The sequence below is a fragment of the Athene noctua genome, chromosome 1 (assembly GCF_965140245.1).
Source record: "Athene noctua chromosome 1, bAthNoc1.hap1.1, whole genome shotgun sequence".
NCBI classification, from domain to species: domain Eukaryota; kingdom Metazoa; phylum Chordata; class Aves; order Strigiformes; family Strigidae; genus Athene; species Athene noctua.
The window spans coordinates 161,138,412-161,161,496 of record NC_134037.1 but is presented as its reverse complement, the minus strand read 5'-3'; the positions used below and the strand labels follow the sequence as shown (position 1 = coordinate 161,161,496).

At 39.7% G+C, this 23,085-nt stretch overlaps 1 protein-coding gene across 4 annotated transcripts in view; it reads left to right on the top strand.

The window, feature by feature from the left end:
- The window catches only part of GRIK1 (glutamate ionotropic receptor kainate type subunit 1), a 175,595-nt gene extending 152,796 nt beyond the window's left edge, over positions 1 to 22,799 (top strand). For 2 of the 4 annotated variants that reach the window (XM_074902569.1, XM_074902549.1), the window contains 5 exons: positions 1,566 to 1,783; positions 6,999 to 7,224; positions 11,506 to 11,756; positions 14,150 to 14,315; positions 22,311 to 22,422. In XM_074902569.1, coding sequence (XP_074758670.1) covers positions 1,566 to 1,783; positions 6,999 to 7,224; positions 11,506 to 11,756; positions 14,150 to 14,299 — 845 coding nt within the window. In that variant the 3' untranslated portion in view covers positions 14,300 to 14,315; positions 22,311 to 22,422. Of the gene's footprint in view, positions 1 to 1,565; positions 1,784 to 6,998; positions 7,225 to 11,505; positions 11,757 to 14,149; positions 14,316 to 22,310 lie in introns of all 4 variants that reach the window. The other 2 variants (XM_074902559.1, XM_074902540.1) reach the window with 1 other exon arrangement.
- The last annotated feature ends 286 nt before the right edge of the window (positions 22,800 to 23,085 follow it).

Sequence of the window (23,085 nt, the reverse complement as noted above, 5' to 3'; positions counted from 1 at the left end):
AAAACCACACGTTTCCTGAGAGCAACAATACAAGACAGAAAAAGATTTCATTGTATATTAAAAAAAATCTAATCTGAAAAGCAAGAAAGTGCAACAGACCCCAAACATAAACCCAGATAGAGCTACAGCTCTTGAAACTAGTACATTTGGACTCAAAAATTTCAAGTGAGAGTTTTTGCTTTTAGACTGTTGGCTTAATTTGAAATCCATGCAGCACCAGGGCTGCACAGGGCTGCACAGGAAGAGCATCTGCTCTCACAGTTTGGCAATTCTGTCAACCTACTCAAACCCTTGGGCTATGCTTAGCTTTGACCTTTAAGAGACATGTCTATATGTTTACAAAGCTAAGTTAAATCTGTTTGCTAGTTGTTTGGAAAGTTTTTACCCTTTCAGTCTTTGCCCCAAAAGTCACATTCAGAGTTTTTGCAAAGTCTGAAAATATTCTCTGACACATGTTGAAATTTCTTAGAGAAATCATTAAATAGCTGGGGAGAGATAATATGTCAATACTCTTTTCCAGTAATAGAAATATGTTTGTCACATCAAAAACTTTATGTGCTGAGATCTCCGTTTACAGGCACTTAAGCACCTTCTTAAGTCCATCCTTCATCAACAAAATAATTATGCAAAAGCTTAACTTGGAATCAGGAGTATTCAAGTAGCTGCCTAAGTGCTTTGCTGAACCAGATCCTTGAATCCCACATAATGAGCTAAGTTCAGTGGGGACACCTCTAGAAAAAAAAGCACAGAACTTGCATCAGAATGCTTAGAAATAGAAGTAACTGTGTGGCTTAAATAGTTTGTCTGTTTAGAAGCTGTTTCAGTGCACCTAACACCCACACATGCTATTCTGTTGGGTTTTATGACAATGGCAGATCACTTTGGTATTTGTTGGTGTGTCATGCAGGTAGATCTGCTGAAACATTTTCATGCATAATGAATGTTAAATACATTGTCCAAAACTTCACATTGCCCTGTAGATCCAAAGGATACATCCATTCACCCTCTGAAATGTAAACCACATGTTTGCAATAAGACGTGTTCTGGGTTTTGAGCTCAGGTTCACACAGGCCAACGAGTTCACTGGAACCATATTGATCGCCCTGTTTCTGCTTAGGTGTGTTGTTAGGATGCTGCACAGGGCGAATTTGTCTTGTAAGCTACTTCTGCCAGGTAGCTTGCAAGCAGCATAACATTCTGCTAATGTTCTCCAGTTAAAAAATTGATTACTGTATACTGGCAAAAAGGGATTCAGAAAATGGACAAAAATATTAGTATAGCTTGCTGGGGATGTAAGAGGTTAATATCACAATGAGTATTAGCTCAGAGATGTAATGGGACTCAGACCCAAGGATAATTCCATTTGTCATGTATCATGGCATACATCCCCTTCACAGTGTGCTGCCATTATAAATGTTAGCTGTGCATCTGTGAGATTATTGTTTAAATCATTTTATCATACTACAGCTCATAAAAACATTCTGTGTCTAAAAGCAGTCTGTGGTATCAGGAAAGGCATCTTTCAACATCGTTTTAATCTGATTGTTTTGATGATATTGTAACAGGATCAGAGCTGATGCCCAAAGCTCTTTCTACCAGAATAGTTGGAGGAATATGGTGGTTTTTCACCTTAATCATAATCTCATCCTATACTGCCAACCTGGCTGCCTTCCTGACCGTGGAGAGGATGGAATCCCCCATTGATTCAGCAGATGATTTGGCAAAGCAAACCAAGATAGAGTACGGGGCTGTTAGAGATGGTTCCACAATGACCTTCTTCAAGGTAAGATGACATCAGCCAGCTCTGTATGGTTGGACCAACTCATGGCCCTCCAGCGATAAATGGTGAGGAGGAATCAAAACATTTGAAAGGGTTAGCATAATAGGTAAATACATCATTTGCCCAAATCCATAGAGGATTCTTCAGCACTATTAATGTAAAAGATGGAACATTTTTCTGCAAGACATATCACGAAACAATCTGATGCTGTACTACTCTGAGGGACAAAACCGTGCCTTTGATGGGAGGATCTGAAGGGAACCAGGGCATGGACCTGTGGTCATTCCCCTCCAGGTTACCTCTCAGGGTGGGATCTCAGCTTCTTCCAGCCACTTGGCTAAAATCACTTCTGAAGGTCACATTTGCACTGCAATCATACTGCAGGCAGTCAAAATGCAAGTTTGTTTATCCCTTTTTTAAAATGGTCTATGGTCAATATTACAGACACCGTTAATATACAGGCCACATACACACATCAACACATCTGTAAGTAAAAGATCATTTTCTGTGGCTAATTCCTTTGTAGATAACTGCAATTTTTTTTTCACTATTAGTATTAATTACTTACAAAATGGGTTAATTTCATAAAATGTCAACGTAAAAGCCAACAAGCTATAAATATAGGATATACGCACAAAAATCCTATGACAATTAGAATTAATTAGCAGCTTCATCGGTAGTCTCAGCGGGGAAGTTAAGCACTGAAGGAACCAGTGTCATGATTTTGACTGTAGCATCTAAGAATGGCATTTATAGATAGTCAAATATGCAGTGGCTTTGAAGAGGATGAGACAGTGTGGGGAAGCAGGATGGGGGGCAAAATAACTCGTGCTACACACAAGCCCTCTTGCCTCCTGCTCCAGCCCAAGCCCCTTGCCTGGTGTTAACCACAAGCCCTTATGCCAGGCAAAATCCTTACACACAAAAAAGATCTTGGCTAAAGTATTTGGGTCATCTCTCAAAACAAATAATGCTCATCAAGGATGTTTCAATCATGCAATAGATCTGATGGTAAGCTAACCCTGCTGGAGCTGTCAGGAGTGAACTGCCCTTGTAATGGCTCTCCTGTGGCCAAATAGAAATGTTTCTGTGCTGAAAGAAATGCACAAACTTCAGTGTTTTTCCCAGTCTTGTTATACTCAGTTCTTGAAACGATATGCTGACATTTCCATTATCATATGCTGGGAAACCCATATGGAGATAATCCTGGAAACCCTGTAAGGCAAGTACCAGACTCTCATCAGGAATATAAGGCAGGAGGAAGCAGCTGTGCCACCTTCTGAAGGACTCTGGGACAAACCCTTGGTCTAAGTGCTCTTCACTTCCCAAAGAGAGTCACTGTCATTGCTATTCTGAAGTCAAATTCAGCGTCAGAGAAAAAACTTCAAAACCTGTTTATTCCATGTTTTTTTTAAGAGGAAATAGCTTTTGAATTTCAATATGAGAAGTTCAGAACAAATTTCTAGAGCTGTTTTCAGCTTTACACTGTGTTTTTTGCACCATTAATCCCTGAGGTTAAAATTTGTAGGCTTAAAAGAATGTAGGCCTAAAAAAAAAAAATCCAGACAAGGTGATTAAATATTTATATGCTATACATGAGCTTACTTGTGCCTGAAATACACATGTACACAAACACAAATGAAAGGACATTAGGTTTTGTGCAGAATGGAGATGGATTCTCCAGCAGAGTAGAAGTGACATAGTGAAAGATGCATGAAAAATACCATTTATCACACTTGTAAACTAGTGTGACACACACAGTGTTATATAAAAGGTGTTATTATTTTTATTACAGCAGCCCTTCAAGATCCTCACAAGATTAGATTTCTTTATGCTGTCCAAAACTTAAAAAAAATATCACCAGAGTATGTCTCTGTACAATAAATACGATAGATACTTAGGTATGCAAAAAGAAGACTATGCTCTGTGAGGGCATGACTTTGCCTCTCTTGGACTGCTAAATACGGCATATACTTCCCGAGCTAAGTAAGCACGTGTGCACTCACATGCACACACACACCCCTCCACACCAGTGAGAGACCTGGGAATTAGGAGAAGGCAGGAGTAAGGGTTTCTAGGCAGCAGTTACTCCCATTCCCATGCTGCACGTGCATTACAGTGTAGTTTAAGAAAAAGCGCCTTTGCCATGATGTTTCTAGAGAAGACACCTGAAATAACTGCCTCTTTCTGGGGAGCATCAAGTCCTGGCCTGGCCTGGACAGTCTCCCCCGGGCTGCCCTGTGCCATGACAGACTCTGGGAGCATCCCAGTGCCCAGGGGTACCCTCTGGCAGACATGCCCCTCCAATTTGAGGGCTGGAGATGCTGAGCTGTGGTCAAAGGTGCTTTTCACGATGGGTAGCCTGTGCTGCAGAGGCAGTCCTGCCACCTGGGAGTGCTGATGTGATAGGGACAGGGAAAGGGAAAGGAGGAAACAGCTCAACCAGGTGCAACAGCAATAAAAATGTCCTGCGGCAGGGTAGTGCAGGGCTGAGTTGCACTAAAGAAGGGTCATTATTTCAAGTGCTTCCTGTGTTGCAAGATTTAATTTATCTGAGGGCTACACCCAGTACGTAATCCAAGAAATGTCAAGAGAAACAGCAGACTCTTTCAGACCAACAGGTTTTTTAAAGCAAAACTGTGACACTCAGGGTGATCCTTGATACGGAGGAGAGAGGAACAAGAGAGTGCCTGTCATGTAGGACACAAGATGCAAAGACCAGATGAGTGTGATTTTCAGGACTGTAAGAGACACACATGACAAAAGGATTTCTGAAGACATTAAGTGCAGAAAAAGATCCTGAATGAAGCAGACTCTGAAGAACTTTGGTTTAGGACTTTGTGCTTAAAGTAGAAGTAGGAAGTCCCTGAAAGATAATTATTATGCGATGTACCTACTGGATGGGATGCAGGTTTGGAACATATAAGAAAAGCAAGGTACTTCCACTGCTTTTCTGAAAAAAAATTGCATTTATTCAAACTTTCATAGCTTTTTATTTAGCCTAATGTATCTATAACAGTTGTGTTTTTCTACTAATTTTTGAATACCTTACACTAGTATCCCTGATGTAATATTGTCCCAGGAAAACTATTGCTAAGAGGCAGTATTTTCAAGAAAGTTTTTGCAGTGACTATATTTTCTAGTCAGGTAATGGGAGGAATGAAAACAAAAGCAATTGAAATTATTTATGGGGAAAAAATGGAGTTCTGACTTTGGAGGAACTTCAGAGTCAGCCTCCTCGCAGACCAGAACTGGCCATACCAGATCTGGCCATACCAGATGAAAATACCCAGGAAACAGGGCCTGGACAGTTAAGGAGTGCTCCAGCAAGGGGATGGACTTCTAGGCAGGTGAGCCACATGGATCTCGGGCAGCATTCATCATCTGCGTGCATGTCCAAATTTGGGAAATGTCCAACTGAAGGCAAGATGTTCCACATCCACAAATCATGACAAACACATATTTCTCCAGACTGCAGTCCTGCTCTGTTTCCAACATGTCTAAATCTTCCATTGCTTTCTTGCTCCTCTGTGATAATAGATCTTAATCTCATGTTGCAACTCTTGCCATCTCCTACCTTCTGATGTGCAGATGTGTTTCCACTGAAATCAGTAAGAATTCAAAAGCGAGAATTTGGCATATGATCTATCCCCCCAAAAAAATGGGAGTTAGCAACTCGAGAAACTAAAATCTTTCTTTCAAACTCATCTGAATAAGGAATACATCTTTCTAGTAAATTCAATATCTGGCTAAATTACTGCTCAGATTTATCAATTTAAAAAAATATTCCAAACTGAACAGTAAAAATGGTTTCTGCTAGTAAAGAGCCACTTAACCATCTTCAAAGTTTAGTGGTAAACTGTGGCTTACCAAACTTAGGTGGAACTAGGCTGACATTCACAGCTATTGAATTTACAGGTGAAGCATATTGACATTTAAAACTCAAAGAACCAGAAAATCAACTTCTCACAAGAATCCCCCAGATACTGGTGTGTAATAAACACATATGGTCTTCACACAATGAGACTAAAATCAGCTATGATGCCTATAGATCAAAGAGAGGACTCATGAAGAAAGTGAGAATATACTGCCCCAGAACTGGGGAAACCTGAATGTATGGAGGGCTTTCAGTTCATATTTACGTAAAAAAGTTGGTTTGCTTGTGTCTGGTTCATGCTAGGCTGCAGCACAGAGTATATTGGCAATGGTTGGCTTTGCCATCTTGAGACAAAATTATTTCTATTGACAGTTTCTAATGGTCCATGTGTCTGTAGCTCTACCTTGATATTTAATCCAAAAGTGACATTATGTGCTCAGTGTTGTTTGAGAACATACAAGGAAGAAAGACACTTAATTGTGCTTGTAATGTTCAAGTGCTTGAAGGTTTTTTGGTTTGTAGGTAGCACATCATGAAGGTAGCAGGCACAGGGCTCCAGCACATTCCTGAGCAGGTTGTTTTTCTTTCTATGTCGTCCAACAAAGGCAGAAGTGCGAACAAGGGGGCACTGGCACTGTCTTTTCCTACAGGGTGCCTGGGTCCCTCACAGCTCCCACATCGTGGGGAAAGGAGTGGTGAGGAAGGGATGTTCAACACTGTACAGAGGTAGCTGGGGCTTCTGGCATCCCTCTTCCCTGTGCAGCTGGGCATTGACACAGGACATGTATACACTCCTCCTGGCAAGCTCCCCCTTAACTTCAGTGGGAGAAGGATGAAGTCCTTAAGTCTGATTGCAATGAAAGCAGAAGTTTGCTTAGAAGCTGCTTTGGGTTTGTTTCTCAAGCTCTATCCTTGAATTACATGACTTCTAGGCAAGTGATATCAATACAAAAGAGCCAGTACTTTATTCATCATCAGGCTTTTGGAGTAGTGTGTTTACCCTGATAGGCAGAAGCACTGCTTCTGAGTGCAGCAGTATCCAGCTGCACTGTTTAACTGGGTACTGTGCTGTAATCCATGTAACAGCATTAGCCCAGAAAACTTCCAAGCACCTCACAGTTGTGCCAGTAATGAAGTGCCTGGCACCGCAAAGGAATGAAAAGAGATTCCTCAGCATAAAGCACAGTAAGAGAGAGAGGCTGCTGGAAGGAAAACCCTGTTACCAATTCTCTTTCATTCAAGATGTGCTATTGGCATAGGTCACAACAAAAGGCTGAGGAATATTTTACAAGTGTAATTTGGGTGCTGGCATGATTCTGTGCCCTCATTTTCCTTCCTTAGAAATCCAAAATATCAACATATGAGAAGATGTGGGCATTCATGAGCAGCAGGCAGCAGACAGCGCTGGTGAAGAACAATGATGAGGGCATCCAGCGTGTGCTCACAACGGACTACGCACTGTTAATGGAGTCGACCAGCATAGAGTACGTGACTCAGAGAAACTGCAATCTCACCCAGATCGGAGGGCTCATTGACTCAAAAGGCTACGGCGTGGGAACCCCTATTGGTAAGATGCTTTCCAGCACAGGTGTTGTGAAGCACACCCAGCAATGTCCCCTGCAGAAGTTCAGATGGCCATCGGAATCATGTCTAGTCTTCTAGAAAACTTTCTCATCAAAACAGACCCTAGGAGACTCCTTTTAGGCAAAACATCTACTCTTGCCCTGCTTATCTGCAAGCAGTCTCTGCAAGCAAGAGGGAATATAGCAGTGCAGGCTACACCTGCAGAACTAGGTCGAGTGACCTGCTTGCCTTCTGGAGCATCCCATTCGTAGCAAACTGAGTAGCACCTCTGTGCTGCTCAAGGTGCAAGTCACTCTACTGAAAATCCATTTAGCTTGAGAGATCAGGTAGTGCCTCTGAGAAAATGGAAATGAGCAGCATAAATGTTATGTCCAACATATGCATCCCAAAGAAAGCTGCATGAACGGACATTAATTTCAGATCTATTCCATGACCTCAGAGCAATACATAAGAACAGCAAGAAGCAGTTACCAGGTTCTGCATCAAGGATTTCAGTGTTTTGAGCTAAGTAGAGTCTTAAGACTCCCAGTCTCTGTGAACTCTCCTGTAGACCTTTTTTAACATGTCCTTTTCAAGATTTTCTAATTGTAGGAAATTAGAAAGCATGTTTTTGTGCTGTATTCTTGTGAATAATCAGCACTGGGCAGCCAGATCCTTTTCCTGTATAATATCCCTCTCCATACTGCTCACATATGCATTTACCATGTCACAGTCAGTTAATAGCTATGCAATTTTATTGTCTTCAGGGGAATTATTCAAGGCAATATCAGTTTACACAGATGTAACAGACCAGATATAAATAAGGGGGGAAACACCACTGCACTTTGAACTGTGATTCTTCATGCTACTGCATACCTCAGACAGATTGTCATATAGATAATATTTTAAGTATATTTTTCCACTGGCTATGTGAGAACAGCCTTGTCACCCTTAGTAAAACGATACAAAAGCTAAAATTCTGAATAAAGACAAATGTACAGCAAGAGTTTCATTGCAGTTATAAAGCTGCCACACTTTAAACCAAGAACAATGAAGGCATAATTGGAACAGATGGTAATCCTCAGAGAGAGTGCATCCATTAGAAATACAGCTGTGAAATAAATTTATAAGATGTTTCTTGTATGATAAATGTGCCTTAATTTTTTCTTAAGGAAAACCAGCAAGATTCAGGGGAATAGATATCTCCAAGCACTGTGGAATAATTCAGTATGATCAGGCATCTTAAATTTTTAAAAGATTGATTTCATAAACAAGATAAGTCGTGGAAATCCTTCTACTATTCCCATGGACCCCAAAGGCTTGGTTGTTTTTCTCATAGCATTCAAGGCGATTGCAGAAATTGTATGGAAAAAAAGAAAACTCAACACCAAAGTTTCAGTAAGTCTTAACTGGTCTGCATTCGTTCCTTCAGGGGAATGCACAAACCAGACAGCTAGGGTTTGCAGCAGCAAAAGTGTGCCTTGCACTCCAAAATTTCTAGAGAATGAACTGAATATCATCACCATTTGATTCCCAAAGAAACAGGCAGAAGACTTTTTGAAAGTTCTTATAGAAAGCCAGGAAATGTACTATTTTATTTATCAGAGCAGCTTCTGCAAGTAAAAAACTGCAGATATAGCCTGTCTTCCTAATTCTTTGTGCTGAGTTAGGTTAAAGGACGTTTAGGCACATCAGCAAACATTTCCATTTATGTTTATTACGGAGCCAATGGGTCACAAAGAGGATGGTTTTCATCAGATTCTTGGCAAAAAACATTACTAATGAAAAATCTGCAGCTATGGTTGGTGGTGAAATTAACACACTCTGGAATACTGCTGTACAAAAGCACCTCTAAGCAAAACCTGTACAAAATGTCACCCTGGGAGGAATCCAGTTGAAGAAAGCAACATTATTATAGGTGTCAGGACAGGTATTAATTCCAGCATCACTGCCAGTGCTGATGCTAGTAATTCTAAAACTAAAGCTATTACCAGTTATTTGGGAGACTGCTAAGAAAGTAGATAGATGCATTTCTTGGCCTGAGAGGTAGGTTGTTAATAGCTCAGAGGCCATAAATGATATGCTGAATATTCAGAGAGGTGCTGAGATGCATCTGTGTGCGCTTTTAGTGCTCACCAATAAAACATCACCAATCCAACACTTCAGGCACACTTGACAAACTTTAAAAGCACGCATAGAAATATAGATGTACCTGTTACCCTCAAGATGAGTTGTGATAATCTTGCTGGCAACAGAAACATCACAAGAAAGAATGAACATCCACACAAATCCTGTATTGTGACTCAGGCTGCTTCACTTTACCTAACAGCTATGTCCTTTCAGACAAGGGAAAACAGATGAGTCCTACAACCTAATAGACTCCATATATCAGGGTGACAAACCTCTCTTAAGCTAGAAACAATTCTGCTCTTTCTTCTGAGAGGCGCTGCTGTTTGCAGTGGTAATAATTCATTTCTCTGTGTAGAGACAGTTTTGAACGTGTTTCTGTTTTGGTTTCTGTTGTGTTTATTTTTGGTTCTTTAATAGCACGCATAGAAATCATCTATTCTTACAGCAGGCCTATTTTCCTTTGAAAGCTCACTACCTCAAGCAGTGGCTGCTGATTGCTGGCTTCCCAGATGGACTTTGTATAATCTGACACATGTCTCTTGGCATCTGTGGTCACAGCATGTCCCAGTGCTGGCAGTAAGATACACTAAAAAATAGCTGAGTGTTGGCACAACAAATGAAGAACTGCAATGTTTTTCACACTGATTCTCCTCAGACGGTACTGCGGGCTAAAGGAAATGGAAAGCAGAGAAGGGAACTTGTATTCATGGTACAAGTATTTTTAATAACGTTCTTCATGGTAGTATAAGAAAACTGAAGCTGGGAGGCCAACTTTCGAAGGCCTAGTAAGATTTTTATTAGGTGTCCGTATCTATGTGTACCACGCTATCACTGAAATTCTGGCATACGTTCTGCCCTTAAAGTTTGTTTACCTTGCTTGCATTGAGAATTGAAACCACTTTAACTTGCAACAAAATGTGACTTTTGGTGAAATTACGGTTGAAGAAAATAGTCTTATTAATGTGCTAAAGGAGATGAAAGGATGGACGGTAGTTAGCTACATGAATGAAGGACTGACAACACTGTATTTCAGCCCAGACAATAAAGGCTTCCAACTGTAGAAAGTCCAACATGGCAGGGTTTGGGGCACATATAAACCTTTAGAGCCAAACAAGCTTTCTTGTAACCCTCTCCTGCTTGCTATCATAAAATCCTTGCCCCCTAAAGAAAAGTCTCTCTCTCAATGCCAAAACCAACTTCCACTTGTCTATCACAGTTAATAACAGGGTTGCTGCTATTATTGTTGATAACTTCAGCTTCTGGCAACATGGGAAAAGATAATTGGTAGCAATTGCTTTTAACCAGGCACTGCTCCAGAAGTGAGACGTGGGGCAAGCCTCTCCCTCGCCCTCCTTTAGGGCTACAGACTTGTGCTACTGCAGCAGCACAGGTGGCAGAGATTTTGGAAGACAGAGAGCCAGAGCAGAGTGAGTGAGATGCAAACCTAAATAGATTGAACTGCCCAGTGTGATCCAGCTATTTGCCAGGTACAGTACAGGTCCATTAATGCTACTGAGCTTGAAGACACATCATTTAATAAGCTGTTGGCCCGCAAATAAAAAGCATGAAATAGTTGCTATTTTCAGCTTGCAGTGCCAATACTGTTGCAGGTCATGTGAAAAAAAAGACTCAGCCGCCTTGTGCTCTTATAAGTTGTAAGGTAGCTGAAGTGGACTTCTGGGCTTATGCAGGTATAAATGAGAAGAGAATGTGTCTGACTGACTGTGGGCTTTTCTTAGCTATTCATTTTACATACAGTAGAAAAAATGAGCATGTTGAAATAAATAGAAGAGATGCAAAGTGGAAAGTCTCAAAGGATGCTGAAAGCAATATTCAGACGTGATATGAAGGATTTACTTAGCAAGAAAACCCACCACCAAGGCTTAAATAAATCTCAGTAGGAGACCCTAAAAATTATAATGAATTCTCAAACAAATAACTGCACCAAAGGAACCTTCTGCTTTCCAGTCCCCAGGGCAGACACCGAGAGATAGTAATCTTCCCCCTTCCAGGAGAAGAGAAACCAAGACTTCCTAGCTGGAATAATCAATCCCATGATAAGGGAGAACTTTTGCTTCAGATAGCAGCAGCTTGCTCCCTTCCTGCCTTCACTTTGCTGCAAGCATCACTGATGGGTCTTGCTCTCACCTTGCAGGGTCTCCTTACAGAGACAAGATCACCATTGCCATCCTCCAGCTCCAGGAGGAGGGAAAGCTACACATGATGAAGGAAAAGTGGTGGCGAGGCAATGGCTGCCCTGAGGAGGACAGCAAAGAAGCCAGCGCTCTCGGGGTGGAGAATATTGGGGGCATCTTCATAGTGCTCGCTGCAGGGCTTGTTCTTTCGGTGTTCGTAGCCATTGGTGAATTTATATATAAATCAAGGAAAAACAGTGATATTGAGCAGGTGAGTCATCCATTTCCAGCTTGCTTATGTTTCTGGGAGGCTGAGGTTTGTGGATGTGGAGGTGACTGAGTTACATGTCCCTTTGCTGGAGTGCAGACTTTGTATTGCTGCACTCTCACCATGCATTTCTGGAACTAAAGACAAATAATTTATTAATAAGAACAGGGAAGTACCTCACCCACAGTCCAATTAGTGCTGCTTAGTATGGCAGTGCAGAATAAGAGCAATTAATTTCCCAAACAGTTTCTTCTTGATCTCTAAGACTTCAAGTATAAATTATATTGGAATGGAATAAAACACAACTGTGGGGTTTTTTTACGTGGCATTAGCATCAGCCCATTGAGTAACAACAAGAATGTACTTCCAAATCCCCAAGTGTAACTTTTCTCTTGCTCTAGAAAGCATTTTTTGCACAGCCAGGGGTTTACACACTGTGCTGAATCATGCACTTCAAAGCAGGAAGATCCACGGAAAGGTGATGGATGCCACAGTAAAGTAAGATTATGGAACCAAGGAAATTCTGATGATAACTCCACTGAAGCGTAATGAGCAATTTAAAAGGGCAGAGGGAAATACAAAGGAAATGCTGTGTATAAATCAAACCTTGAGTATTACAGCAGTTTGTGAGATAGAATCAATCATTAAAATAGAGTGTAAACACCCATTTACCAAACCACCAGCCATTGTAAAAGAGACAAGACATAAGCAGGAACTCAGAGTCTGTTCTTGAAGTTGTCTGCCAAACCTCTTACTCTTGGCTGCCTTTCCTGGTGCTAGTTTGGTTCTGGACATGTCTTAGACCCTGATGTGGCCCTGTTGAGCTCAACTGCTATAGCCGCCCTGATTCTCTTCACTTCAAGACTTACTGTGGGGATGACGGTCACATTGCACTACAGGATCAGTGGCCCCTGACCCAATCACCAAGAGATGGGTTCATATCACCTAACTTCAGGTTTCTAGACATGAGGCATCTACTTCGAAGTGCGTTGTTTAAGCTCACTTTGCACTTCTAGATGGGAAGGGCGGGAGCTTTTCCATGGGCAATTCATTCTCTTCATCCAAGGTGTAATCCTGCAAGGCTGCCAGAAATGACTGTCAAGAAAAATAACCTTAACAAAGGCAGCAGGGATGAATGGGAGAAGAAGGAGAACATTTTGAACTCGGTCTTAGAGATGCAGTTTACACTGCATACAGTAGTGGTGCTGGGACATGAGAGGGATTGACACCTGAGTAAAAACAAACAGCCAGGGCTGAGGGCCTCAAGAGGACAACATCTGATTTTGCATAGGATAAATCACCTGTATCTCCTTGCTGTCAGTAAGTGTTCACCATTAGCTAAGGCTACATACCTGCTGTTCAGGCAGCTGAACGGAAGTGAGCTGAATCCTACCATGCATTGTAATTTTCCAAATGGCACTTGGTATTAGTTTAGGTCCATGACACCTAATGTCAATGTCAGTGGACTTGGTCCTTACAGTATCCTGCAGGAGAGGACAGTGCCTGACTGTGCAGACATCTCCACACGTGCCTAAGCAAGCCCTCATAAAGGCAATGGCACTGTCTATGAACAACAGACGCAGCTCATGTGAAGCAATTTTGCAGGCCCTATTAATCAAAGCGTCCCTGTTTCGATATAAGTCAGAGATAAAGGATAAATGTATTTTGCACATATTGCAGCTTTCTGATTAGTACTTTAACCCTATAGAACAGTTTTAACACAAAATGCATAAAGAATGTATCAATACCTTTGTTTTATTCATGTGTCAGGAGATCTTTTAAATATGTTGCAGCTAATTAAAATGTTTAGTACAAATGCTAGTATGGTACAGAATATCCTGGAAACTCTTCAAGAGTCTGGGAAAGGCAATGCATTCCTGAAGTCATAATGAAAATACACCTAAAGCTTTACATCATGAGGGAATGTTAATTTTCTTAGCAATATGTTGGGTGAATAACATTCAGGAATACATATAAACATACATACATATACCATTTCTGAAACTGTACTACAATTTCACAACAACGTATTGCTTATTATAGGCAGTCTCTTAATAATCAAAACCTTTAAGTGAGTTAATGTGGCAACATCATACTTCTTTTCCAGAAGTAATTTTACAGAAAGTAGAATACCAGCAACTCCATATTATTTTCTGATTGTTCTCAGTTTTATTTTTATTCTGGTGAAATAAGAAGCTTAGATGGAAAATGCTATACAGTCTATATTCTCACTGAGCTAATCCAAAGCATGAGTCAAATACAATCTGTGACTTTTCTGTTTCCATAAAGAGAATCTCTTTTGATTTAAATAGCTTTTGATTTCGTTCTCATGTTTGTTTTTAATTTTATTTCTTTCCTTTATTTATTTTCTCCATTTTTCTTTTCTTGCATGCAAGGCCTTTTGTTTCTTTTACGGACTACAATGTAAGCAAACCCATCCATCCAACTCCACCTCTGGCACCACCTTATCTACGGAGTTAGACTGTGGCAAGTTAATCCGAGAGGAGCGAGGGATTCGAACACAGCCCTCAATTCACACTGTATAGTCAGGAAAGAAAAAAGGTGTGTCCGATGGAAAGCATTAAACTTAAACAGCGCACATAATGGCAAAAGTTGTACTCACCAACACATAGTTAATGACTTCAAAGTGTCTCTTGCTTCAGCAGGAGATAAGCTTATCTAAAGCAAATTGTCAAAGTCCTGGAAATTTGGGCAGTTTAAATGCATATCACAGAAAATAATTACACCTACAGCAGAGTGAGTGCAATAGACTGTAGTAGATTTTAAGAGTTATCACAGTCTCTATGTACAATTGTCATCTTGTCATTTCATGGGGTAATTCACCTTTTTCAGGTAAGAAAAATTATTTACCTCCTTTTCATCTCCTACCAAACCTGAGTAAACCAACAGCAGTCTCATTACTAAAAGCATGGAGAAATATTTTGCTTGCTCTCCACTGAAACATTCAGCAAGTTCTTTAGCCAGGCAGTTCTTTATAAACCTTTATAAACCTCAGAAAATAACCTGCAGGGCTCCATTAACTTTCTGAACTCTTATTATAAGCAGCCAGAGATTTTTAGCTGGCATATCTTATTCCCAGTGTCAATATTTAATGAATTTTAATTCATCCATTTAAAATTCATTAGCCAAAGCCTCCAAGTAACTCTCATAGCACAAAACCATATCTATCAGTTAGATTTTATGCCATGTAACCATTAACATTTAAGAACATATTCAACAAAAGCACCCTCAGGCACCCCCAGTATATATCTTTCACAGAATAATTCCATTGGCTTGAGCAATTCATGATGTTCACTATTGTAAGGCTTTGTATCATAGAAAACTCCTTTATGGCAAAATCAGGATATCAGTTTATATCAAACAGTAAAGCCTTGGCATTGCTTTGCATATTGAAACGCATAAGGAAGCTTTTGTGTAGGAGGTTGGCACTGGATACTTTTTATACCCTGGAAGGATAACAGTTTGATTTCCTCTAGTCCTCAGCTAGTCTGGGGACTGACAATGCAGGAGACAATGGACTGCATCTGTTGTTGCCACCAAAAAACATATGAAAACAGTTTGAGCTACACAAAATGTATAGAAATGCCAGCTTGCAGGTTGTCATGAACCATGGCAAACAACCATGTTTTCAATACCTGATTACCTTTTACCTGTATTTTATTATATGCCAGTTTACCACCAGTTTCACCAATTCATTTTCCACCCCTCACACCTACTTTATGTTTTCTTACCCATTGCAGTTCCTTCTCATCAAACAAGTTAATGATCTGTTTTATTGAGGGGCCATTTCTGGACTCTACTGCAATTAGAAAACTTGTTTGAGTGGATGCTTTCACACTCAATTGCTGAAATCCTGTGGCAAAGCTCTGCTCTCCTCTTGAGTTGTTTTTCTCATACCTGGCTCCTGCGAAAAGCCAGAGCATAGAGTGGCCTGTGTTTTCCTTCTGTTCGCATTACAATTTTTGGTCAGCATTATTTATGCTAGCAGTAAGTTTAAGTATTTTTTGCGATGAAGATGTAGGCTATACCATTTCTTCTCTGCCAGTGGTCATCCATGTACATGAGTGTTTATGCTCCAGTCCAGATGCTGCAAGAAATTGCCTCGCTCAAAATGGCATTTTAACTTGTTTGAATAGGGTCTTGAAAGCTTTGGTTCTTCACAAAATGAGCCTTCTTACCAGCAAAGACCTGAATTAGATCTTCTGTATGCCAGATTTAACAAAGCACTTTTGTTTGTAGTTTCCCAGTAGAAGAGACTTAAAACTAATTAAATTCAGCTTGTCTCAACTCTCCAAGGAGAAAGAAGATTCCGAATGTGTTTATCTCCATCATTGCTCTACGCAAGAAATCCTCCAGGTTGCAGCTTCAAACAGTTTTCTAATTACTTTTTAGATGAATGCAGGATCCAGAAATTTTCTGTCACTTTTGGGGCAAACATTTTCATACCCGTCAAGGAAACAGTTACATTGTCAGTAACAGTCATCGTTTCCCTGCGTCTAGCTGTCCCTACAGACAACCTCCCAGACATTGGCTTGCCTGTGGGAATTACAAAGCAGCTTCTACCTAGCTACCAAAAAAGTTATTAAAAAGCCTTGCTCCTTTGCAGCTACGCCAGCAGCTGAGGTAGTGAAGAGCTGGTATGCCACCTGAGTGCTAACAAATATATGCTTGTTAAAGCAGTTTTTTGCAAGGTTTGCCATGCTCCAGGAAAAGGCAGGTGCCCTCCGATTAACAGGAAGGCTCAAGGAAGGCACAGCCTATAGCATCTCTCACGAAGTGCATGGCACCTGGGAAGACTCCTGCATAGACATAACAAGCTTCTAGAAGAAGTGTTAAAACATTAAAAGATTTTCCACTTACCAGTACTCTAAGCTTCTGTGACTGCTATACTTTGAAATTTGGCCACAAAATAGCACTTCCTAAAATAAATCTTCCTAACCTGCAGCCTTGCAGCTGCATCCAGGTCCCCATAATCAAACCAGAGCCATTCTCAGATGTGCATCTGCATGGGGAACTTGCTGTGCAATCGGCACAGAGCCAACAACTCTACTTGTGATGAGTAAGCCACAACAGACTCCGTAAGTTCTGGCACTGCAATACCAGTAAAGCATAGCTAGAGCTCTTTGGGAAGAAAAATGGCTATAAGCATACCCTTATGTGATTTTATATTAATTTTTGGTTTGCTGTTGCTGCATTTTATTCAGAACCCCAAAATATTCAAATGAGTGTTTGCAAAATATGGCATATGACTTAACACACAGAAGCCACCTACCATTGAAAGCAAAGGGGCTGTGAATAAACTAGTCCCAACACATTTGCCACGTTTATTTGGCTGGGGTCAGTGTGCCTACCTTTATTTAGTGGCAGTTCCTGCCCTCATCAAACAGTCTGCAAACTAATTAGGCAAAGGTGCAGGGAGAAGGAGGGAGCAAAGATGAGACAAGAGTAGAATGAGAGGAACAAAGGCATCGCCATTTCAGAGAGCCAGGAGGAGGGTGGATTACCAATACACCTGCATTGTGGAACTAGACCAAGCACAGCAATAACATTTTCTGCAGATTGATATTTCCTCAAAGTACTGCCACAGTATCATGTGCTCGTGCCATCTCTCTCAGATCAAAGCCTTGAAGCTTCACATCTTTAGCTCTTTGGAAAAAAGGAGGAGAAGAAGGGGAAGAAGGAAAAAATCCCCTATCTCAGTGAGTTTCTTGCAAAATAGAATTTTTTGTGAAGTTGTCAGATCTGCAAATTCCCCCTTGTTCAACAAACATCAGATTGACCCCTTCCATTTGCAGGCCATAACCCCACCTCAAAACACGACTGTGGCCACCTATGCCTTCACTGAACAGACCTATTTCACTGAGCAGTCCCATTTGTGTTTAGATGCTTTGGGAGACCAGCAAGTAGCTTTACTGATTTGTTTTTTTCTTGTAAACAGGAAGCTGAGGAAGAGTTTATATAACTGAAGAAGAGTTTAAAGTACCCCATGGATTATTGTCATACTGTTTTGACAATCACTGTGCAATAGACTCTGACAGTTTGAAAGACTTAATTTAGTGATCTCCTCATGCAATTAGCCATCAGTGACAGCATACTCAAACAGATTCTTAATGTGTCACAACAGCAGTTTGCTCACTAGGAAAAACTATTTTGGATATTTTTCCTTCAGTGCACTAGGCACAAACAAATCACCTTTCTTTCAGCAGAAGACATGTCAGTGTCCCAGTTATGGGTCCTCCACAGTGAAGAGGGCTCTGCAGATGAAAAATCCTGACTTCTGCACTTCCTTCACTGTGCCTAAGATTGTCAGGTGTTCTTCTAGAATAAAATCTGGACTGCATCCTTTGAATTTCATAGTTCTCCAACACAGCTCACTGGCTGTTGTTTTGGTTGTGGGGGTTTTTTGTGTTTGGTTGTTTGGGGGTTTGTTTTGGGTTGCTTTCTTTTTTTTTTTTTTTTGGTGGTGGTTTTGTTTGTTTGGTTTTTTGTTGTTGTTGTTGTTATTATTATTTCTTTGGTTTTGCAAGGTTTTAATAAGATGCAATGGAAAAGTCTTGTCTCTGGTGGTAGCCCAGCAGCATAAGCAGCAGATCAATAAATCCTGTCTACAGATTTTTTTTCTTTTTCAGTCTTGTTTCTACTTTATTTTATGTTACTTTAAAAATTCTGGATCTGTAATTATCCTAAATCTTAACAGTGTTCTGTATGGGAGTGTAAGGAAGGATTTGGGAGCTTCATGACCAAGCTTTTACAGCCTGCTGAAATGACCAAAGGGTGAAGAAAGTCTCACATCACAAGGAGAGCAAAATCTATTCTGTTTTCAAAGGATGACATTTCCTTTTAGCCTCACATGCCATGTCCTGCAGCAATTTGACACTGCTAGAATGAGAAAGTTAAGCTGACTAAAAGCAAAATGTTAAACTTATTACTCTGTTGTTAAATGTATTGCTCTGTGCCTACTCTGCTCTCATTCTGGGTAAGAGCTCAAAAGCGGGCTGACTTAACAGCATGTAAAAAAAAATGGCTTTTTAAGGAAACCCGTTCAGACTGGCTATTTGAATATGAGACTAAAATAACAGTATATTACCCTTTTAAATGGAATTTTAATGCCACCATCCCCTTTTTAAAGTAATTATGTAATTATGCTGCAGGCATGGTGTTGTTCAGTGGGCCATCTTGGGAGTCCCCACTGAATGTGTTCCTTGTCCATGATTTTTCTGTAAATCCTACAGCATTCTGGCTGAGTTCGTACATGCTCTGTACCACAGTTTTTCTACTGCTTGAAAAGTTCAGGGCAATTCCAGTTTTCAGACATCTGTTCAGGTTCCTAATTGCACACACAGGCTTGGAGATAAACAGAATTTTGAGCTTTGCTTCCTGGGGCTCAAAAGAAAGTTCACGTGTAACTGTTCTTCTGAATGATTAACCAGACCATTGAAAGTTCAAGGTGTCATCTCAGATTGCTCTTTTAGACACATCTGAAGCTATGTGTGAAGGCAGAGAGACAGAGAAGGCCCTGCGTCTCCTAGGTTTTTAATGCTTTTTGCCACCTCCAACTGTTTTTTTCAGAGGTGGTAGGATCTCAGACACAGGAATACGTAAAAATTGATCAGCTGTAGTTATATCCATAACCACTGAAATATCTTTGAAGGATCAGTCCTGGGTCTTAGATCTACTTTTAATTCATTGTTTCAGGTTGACAAAACTCACACCAGTGATGTTTTAAGTTCCTCAAAACTGAGTGTAATGTAACTGTAAAAGTACTTTTGTGCTTTTACAAAGCCAGGAGCAGGAGCTGCAAGGTGTAAGATCCAGGAAGCTGTCACTGTAAACCCTCCTCCTGTCTCTGTAGGATGGCCAAGCCCACTCCCATGTGTGTTGAGTGTGCTTTGTTCTCTTTCGTGGGGTAATCAACCTACTGGGGCCGTGTGCTGCCAGGATGGGATAGGAGAAAGTCTCAGTAAGGCAGAGCCCTTTCAGATTTTGAATGGCCTACTTCCATACTTCATTGGGTGGATAAACACAATCAGTTTACAGAAAAGATCATCAAGGACAACAGTAATGCTTTTATATTCAGTTTTAGATGTAACTGCTATTGATAAACAATTAGGAAAAAGTTTTTCTTAGACATGACCTGCAAGTTAAAGCCATTCATAAGAATAGCTTGAAGTCTTTCTGACAGTATTTATTTTAAAATTCAAAAGGGAGTTGGAAGTGGAACCAGCGGGCACTTCATAAATCATGTAGTCAGATATTAAAAAAACCTCACATACTTAATGTCAACAATATGTTTTAAATGTCTGTTTGCAGATGTAAAATGATCTTCATGAAACTATTTTGTTGATGTGAAATTAAAAAGCATTATGATAATTGCATAGTCTGAATAATACGAATCAGTTTGGAAAATTAAAATACAAGCCTATTAACAAGGCAGCAAAATGTACTATTTCACCTGCAGAAATCACCCCTGTATGCACACTTCAGAGACTGATGAATATTATTAAATACATAACATATAGGTTAGTAAGAACAACGAGGAAGAAAAATAAAAATAAACCTGATCAATCCTACAAACGGTTAATATTATCATTTCCTTATTTGCCATGGAGTTCTGGGATCACTTTGTAATCTAGATTTTGAAAGCTCAGTTAAAAGTAATTTAGTAGAGAGAAATTATCCATGCTAAGTCAGCCACTTAGAGCATACAGTTTTATTGGTTTGTAAAGAAGTGGTGCTACTCTCTAAAAAAGCCTGAAGCAATATAGAAATAGTGTCTGTTTTAGGATGATACCTGCTTCACCCTCTGCTTCCAGAGGGTGTGGGGCTGCAGCAGGCACCTTTGACTCTAACTCCAGTAAAGCTGGAATTCCTATATTACATTGTCAAAGGGAATATTTAAATTATAATTGCACCAGCAAATTCCTATATTACCAGACAGTAATTTGGAAAAAAAAAAAAAAAAAAAGCAGTACACTGCCTTGGTCTATGTCTATTACATTTTGGGGCTGGCATGAATTAATAGTAGTTTAATCTATGTATACTAAAGAATTTTAGATGAACAAAAATTAAGCATCTCAAAGAAAGAGCATATTGATTTATAGATTTAACATACTATTGGATCTTAGTCTGTGTACAGCTTATCCCACAAATTGACATGCTGACATATGCAAGATCATACACAATATACACACACACGCTGATGCACTGATGTCTTGATCTTGTTTGCAGAACCAGGATTACACACATTATAGGAAGAGTTTACAGTGGAGAGGAAAAAGCACGGTGTGTGGGATTCCCTTCTCTGGGATTCCTTAGCTACCCAGAACAAATTTTTATCCTTGATCCATGTTTAACCTCACAGTCTCTTTTGCATTTGAAAATATTCCTCTAGAATAGCTGGCTACTAGGAAAGCTTGCATTTTCTCCTTTTTGAATAGTATATCTATTTTTACTTTTTTTAGCCCTGTATAACTGAGGTCACTATTGGATTATTAGTGGTTAAGAAATGAACATTGCTTACCTTGCTCTGGTGTCACTCTAGAAGGGAATTTGTATTTGATACAGAGAACCATGTCTGTGTGCTGTTGCTGTCATTTTACAAGAACTGTAGTTTTAACCAGTTGTTTTAAAGCTGGTCAGCTCTGCAGTTCTAGAAATGGTTTGGTAAGAAGGATTTATTCAACTTGATGAAGGTAAAGTCGTTAAAGCTTTGTTTCATGCTGCTACCATCACTTCATTTTATATATAAATAATCTATTTATATATATTTGCATGGAACATTTTTTTCATTGCTAGATACTTCCACTTAAAGTCTCTTTGTGGTTTTTTGTGTTACATGTAATCCATATGTAGATTTTAAAGGATGTTTCCGCTTACCTGAAATGTCTTTGTTACTGCTGTGATGTGATAGCGGGAAGAAAAAAGATTTCTGCTTTTCTTCCAAAGTATTCGGCTACCTTATTCTTGTGGTAATTTTCTCCTTCCTTCAACACACAATATTTGAAAAGATTCTTTCCAAAGAAAGAAGATTGAGGACTGTGCTATATTATAGAAATGTCTGTTAATTTCATGAGGGGAAAATAACTATGCCACAAAGAAATCTTCAAAAATGGTTTTCTTTGTTTTTTCTAGTATACCAGTTTTTTTGTGGCTAGTGTACATGTGATTTAAAAAAGAAGATCTTTTTTCTTTTAAGGTCAGGAGGAAATTTACCTACTGAAAAGGGTAAGTTTTATGATATGAAGCCACCAAAACATTGCAAATGTGTCTGTGTAGAATTTCAGAAACATTCATTGTCAGCTTTAGTTAAGACAAAGTTAAATTAAATGCAATGAAAGCCAAGTTAGGCAAAAACCATGATTTATACAAACATACCTGTTGTACCTTAGGGGCTTATTCAAAGCTGGTAGAGAAGCTTTCTGATCCCACCAGTAAGAGCTCAGGTGCTTGCTTCTAAAAGCCCACATTTGTGCAAAGGGTATGGTTGAACTCTGCCTCCGATGAGAAGTGTTTAATGCCATTTTAATCTTCCACCAGTGTCTTTCTTTCAATGCGATAATGGAGGAGCTTGGAATTTCACTCAAGCATCAGAAGAAGTTAAAGAAAAGGTCGAGAACTAAGGCGAAATCTTCTTTCACAAGTATCCTTACTTGTCACCAGAGGCGGACACTGAGGAAAGAAACCATAGCATGAGCAAGATAAATCTCTGAGGAAATATCAGGAACAGAAAACAAAACAGAAACATTGCTGCCTACAAGTTGATTGTGGTGGGATTTCTGAAATATAGACATCTACCTTGTTCTTCAGAAATTCTCTGTGGTTTCTTTTTTTAAACTAGAGGTACAAGAGTTTAAACGCTGATATAGACTGATGTACTACTAATCATCTGGGAAGTGTCTCACTATTTCTTTTGAGATGGATTTGTATGCTCACCTGTTTTGCATCTCTCTTCCCCTTCCCATGCATTGCTGTATGTGCTTTCTAAATAAATGAATAAACAAGAGACAGGGTTCTTTTTTCCAATAACCTGGGAGTGGATTTTTTTTTCCTTTTGAGGAAAAGATTGCAGTTCTACTGAACACACTTGTGTAGAAACCAGGACCCAAACGACCAAAGTAAAAATTCATAAAATTAGCTCATAAGCAATGATGACAAAAATGTATTAAATACAAAGGTATTCAACAATGAGGTTTGGTTTGTTTGTTTTTTTGGGTTTTTTTCTCTGATACTATAAGGAACACTCTTTGGCTTCTTTTCTGTGAGAAACTTGTTTTTCCTTATCTTTTATCCTTTTTATTTTTTTAAAAAATAT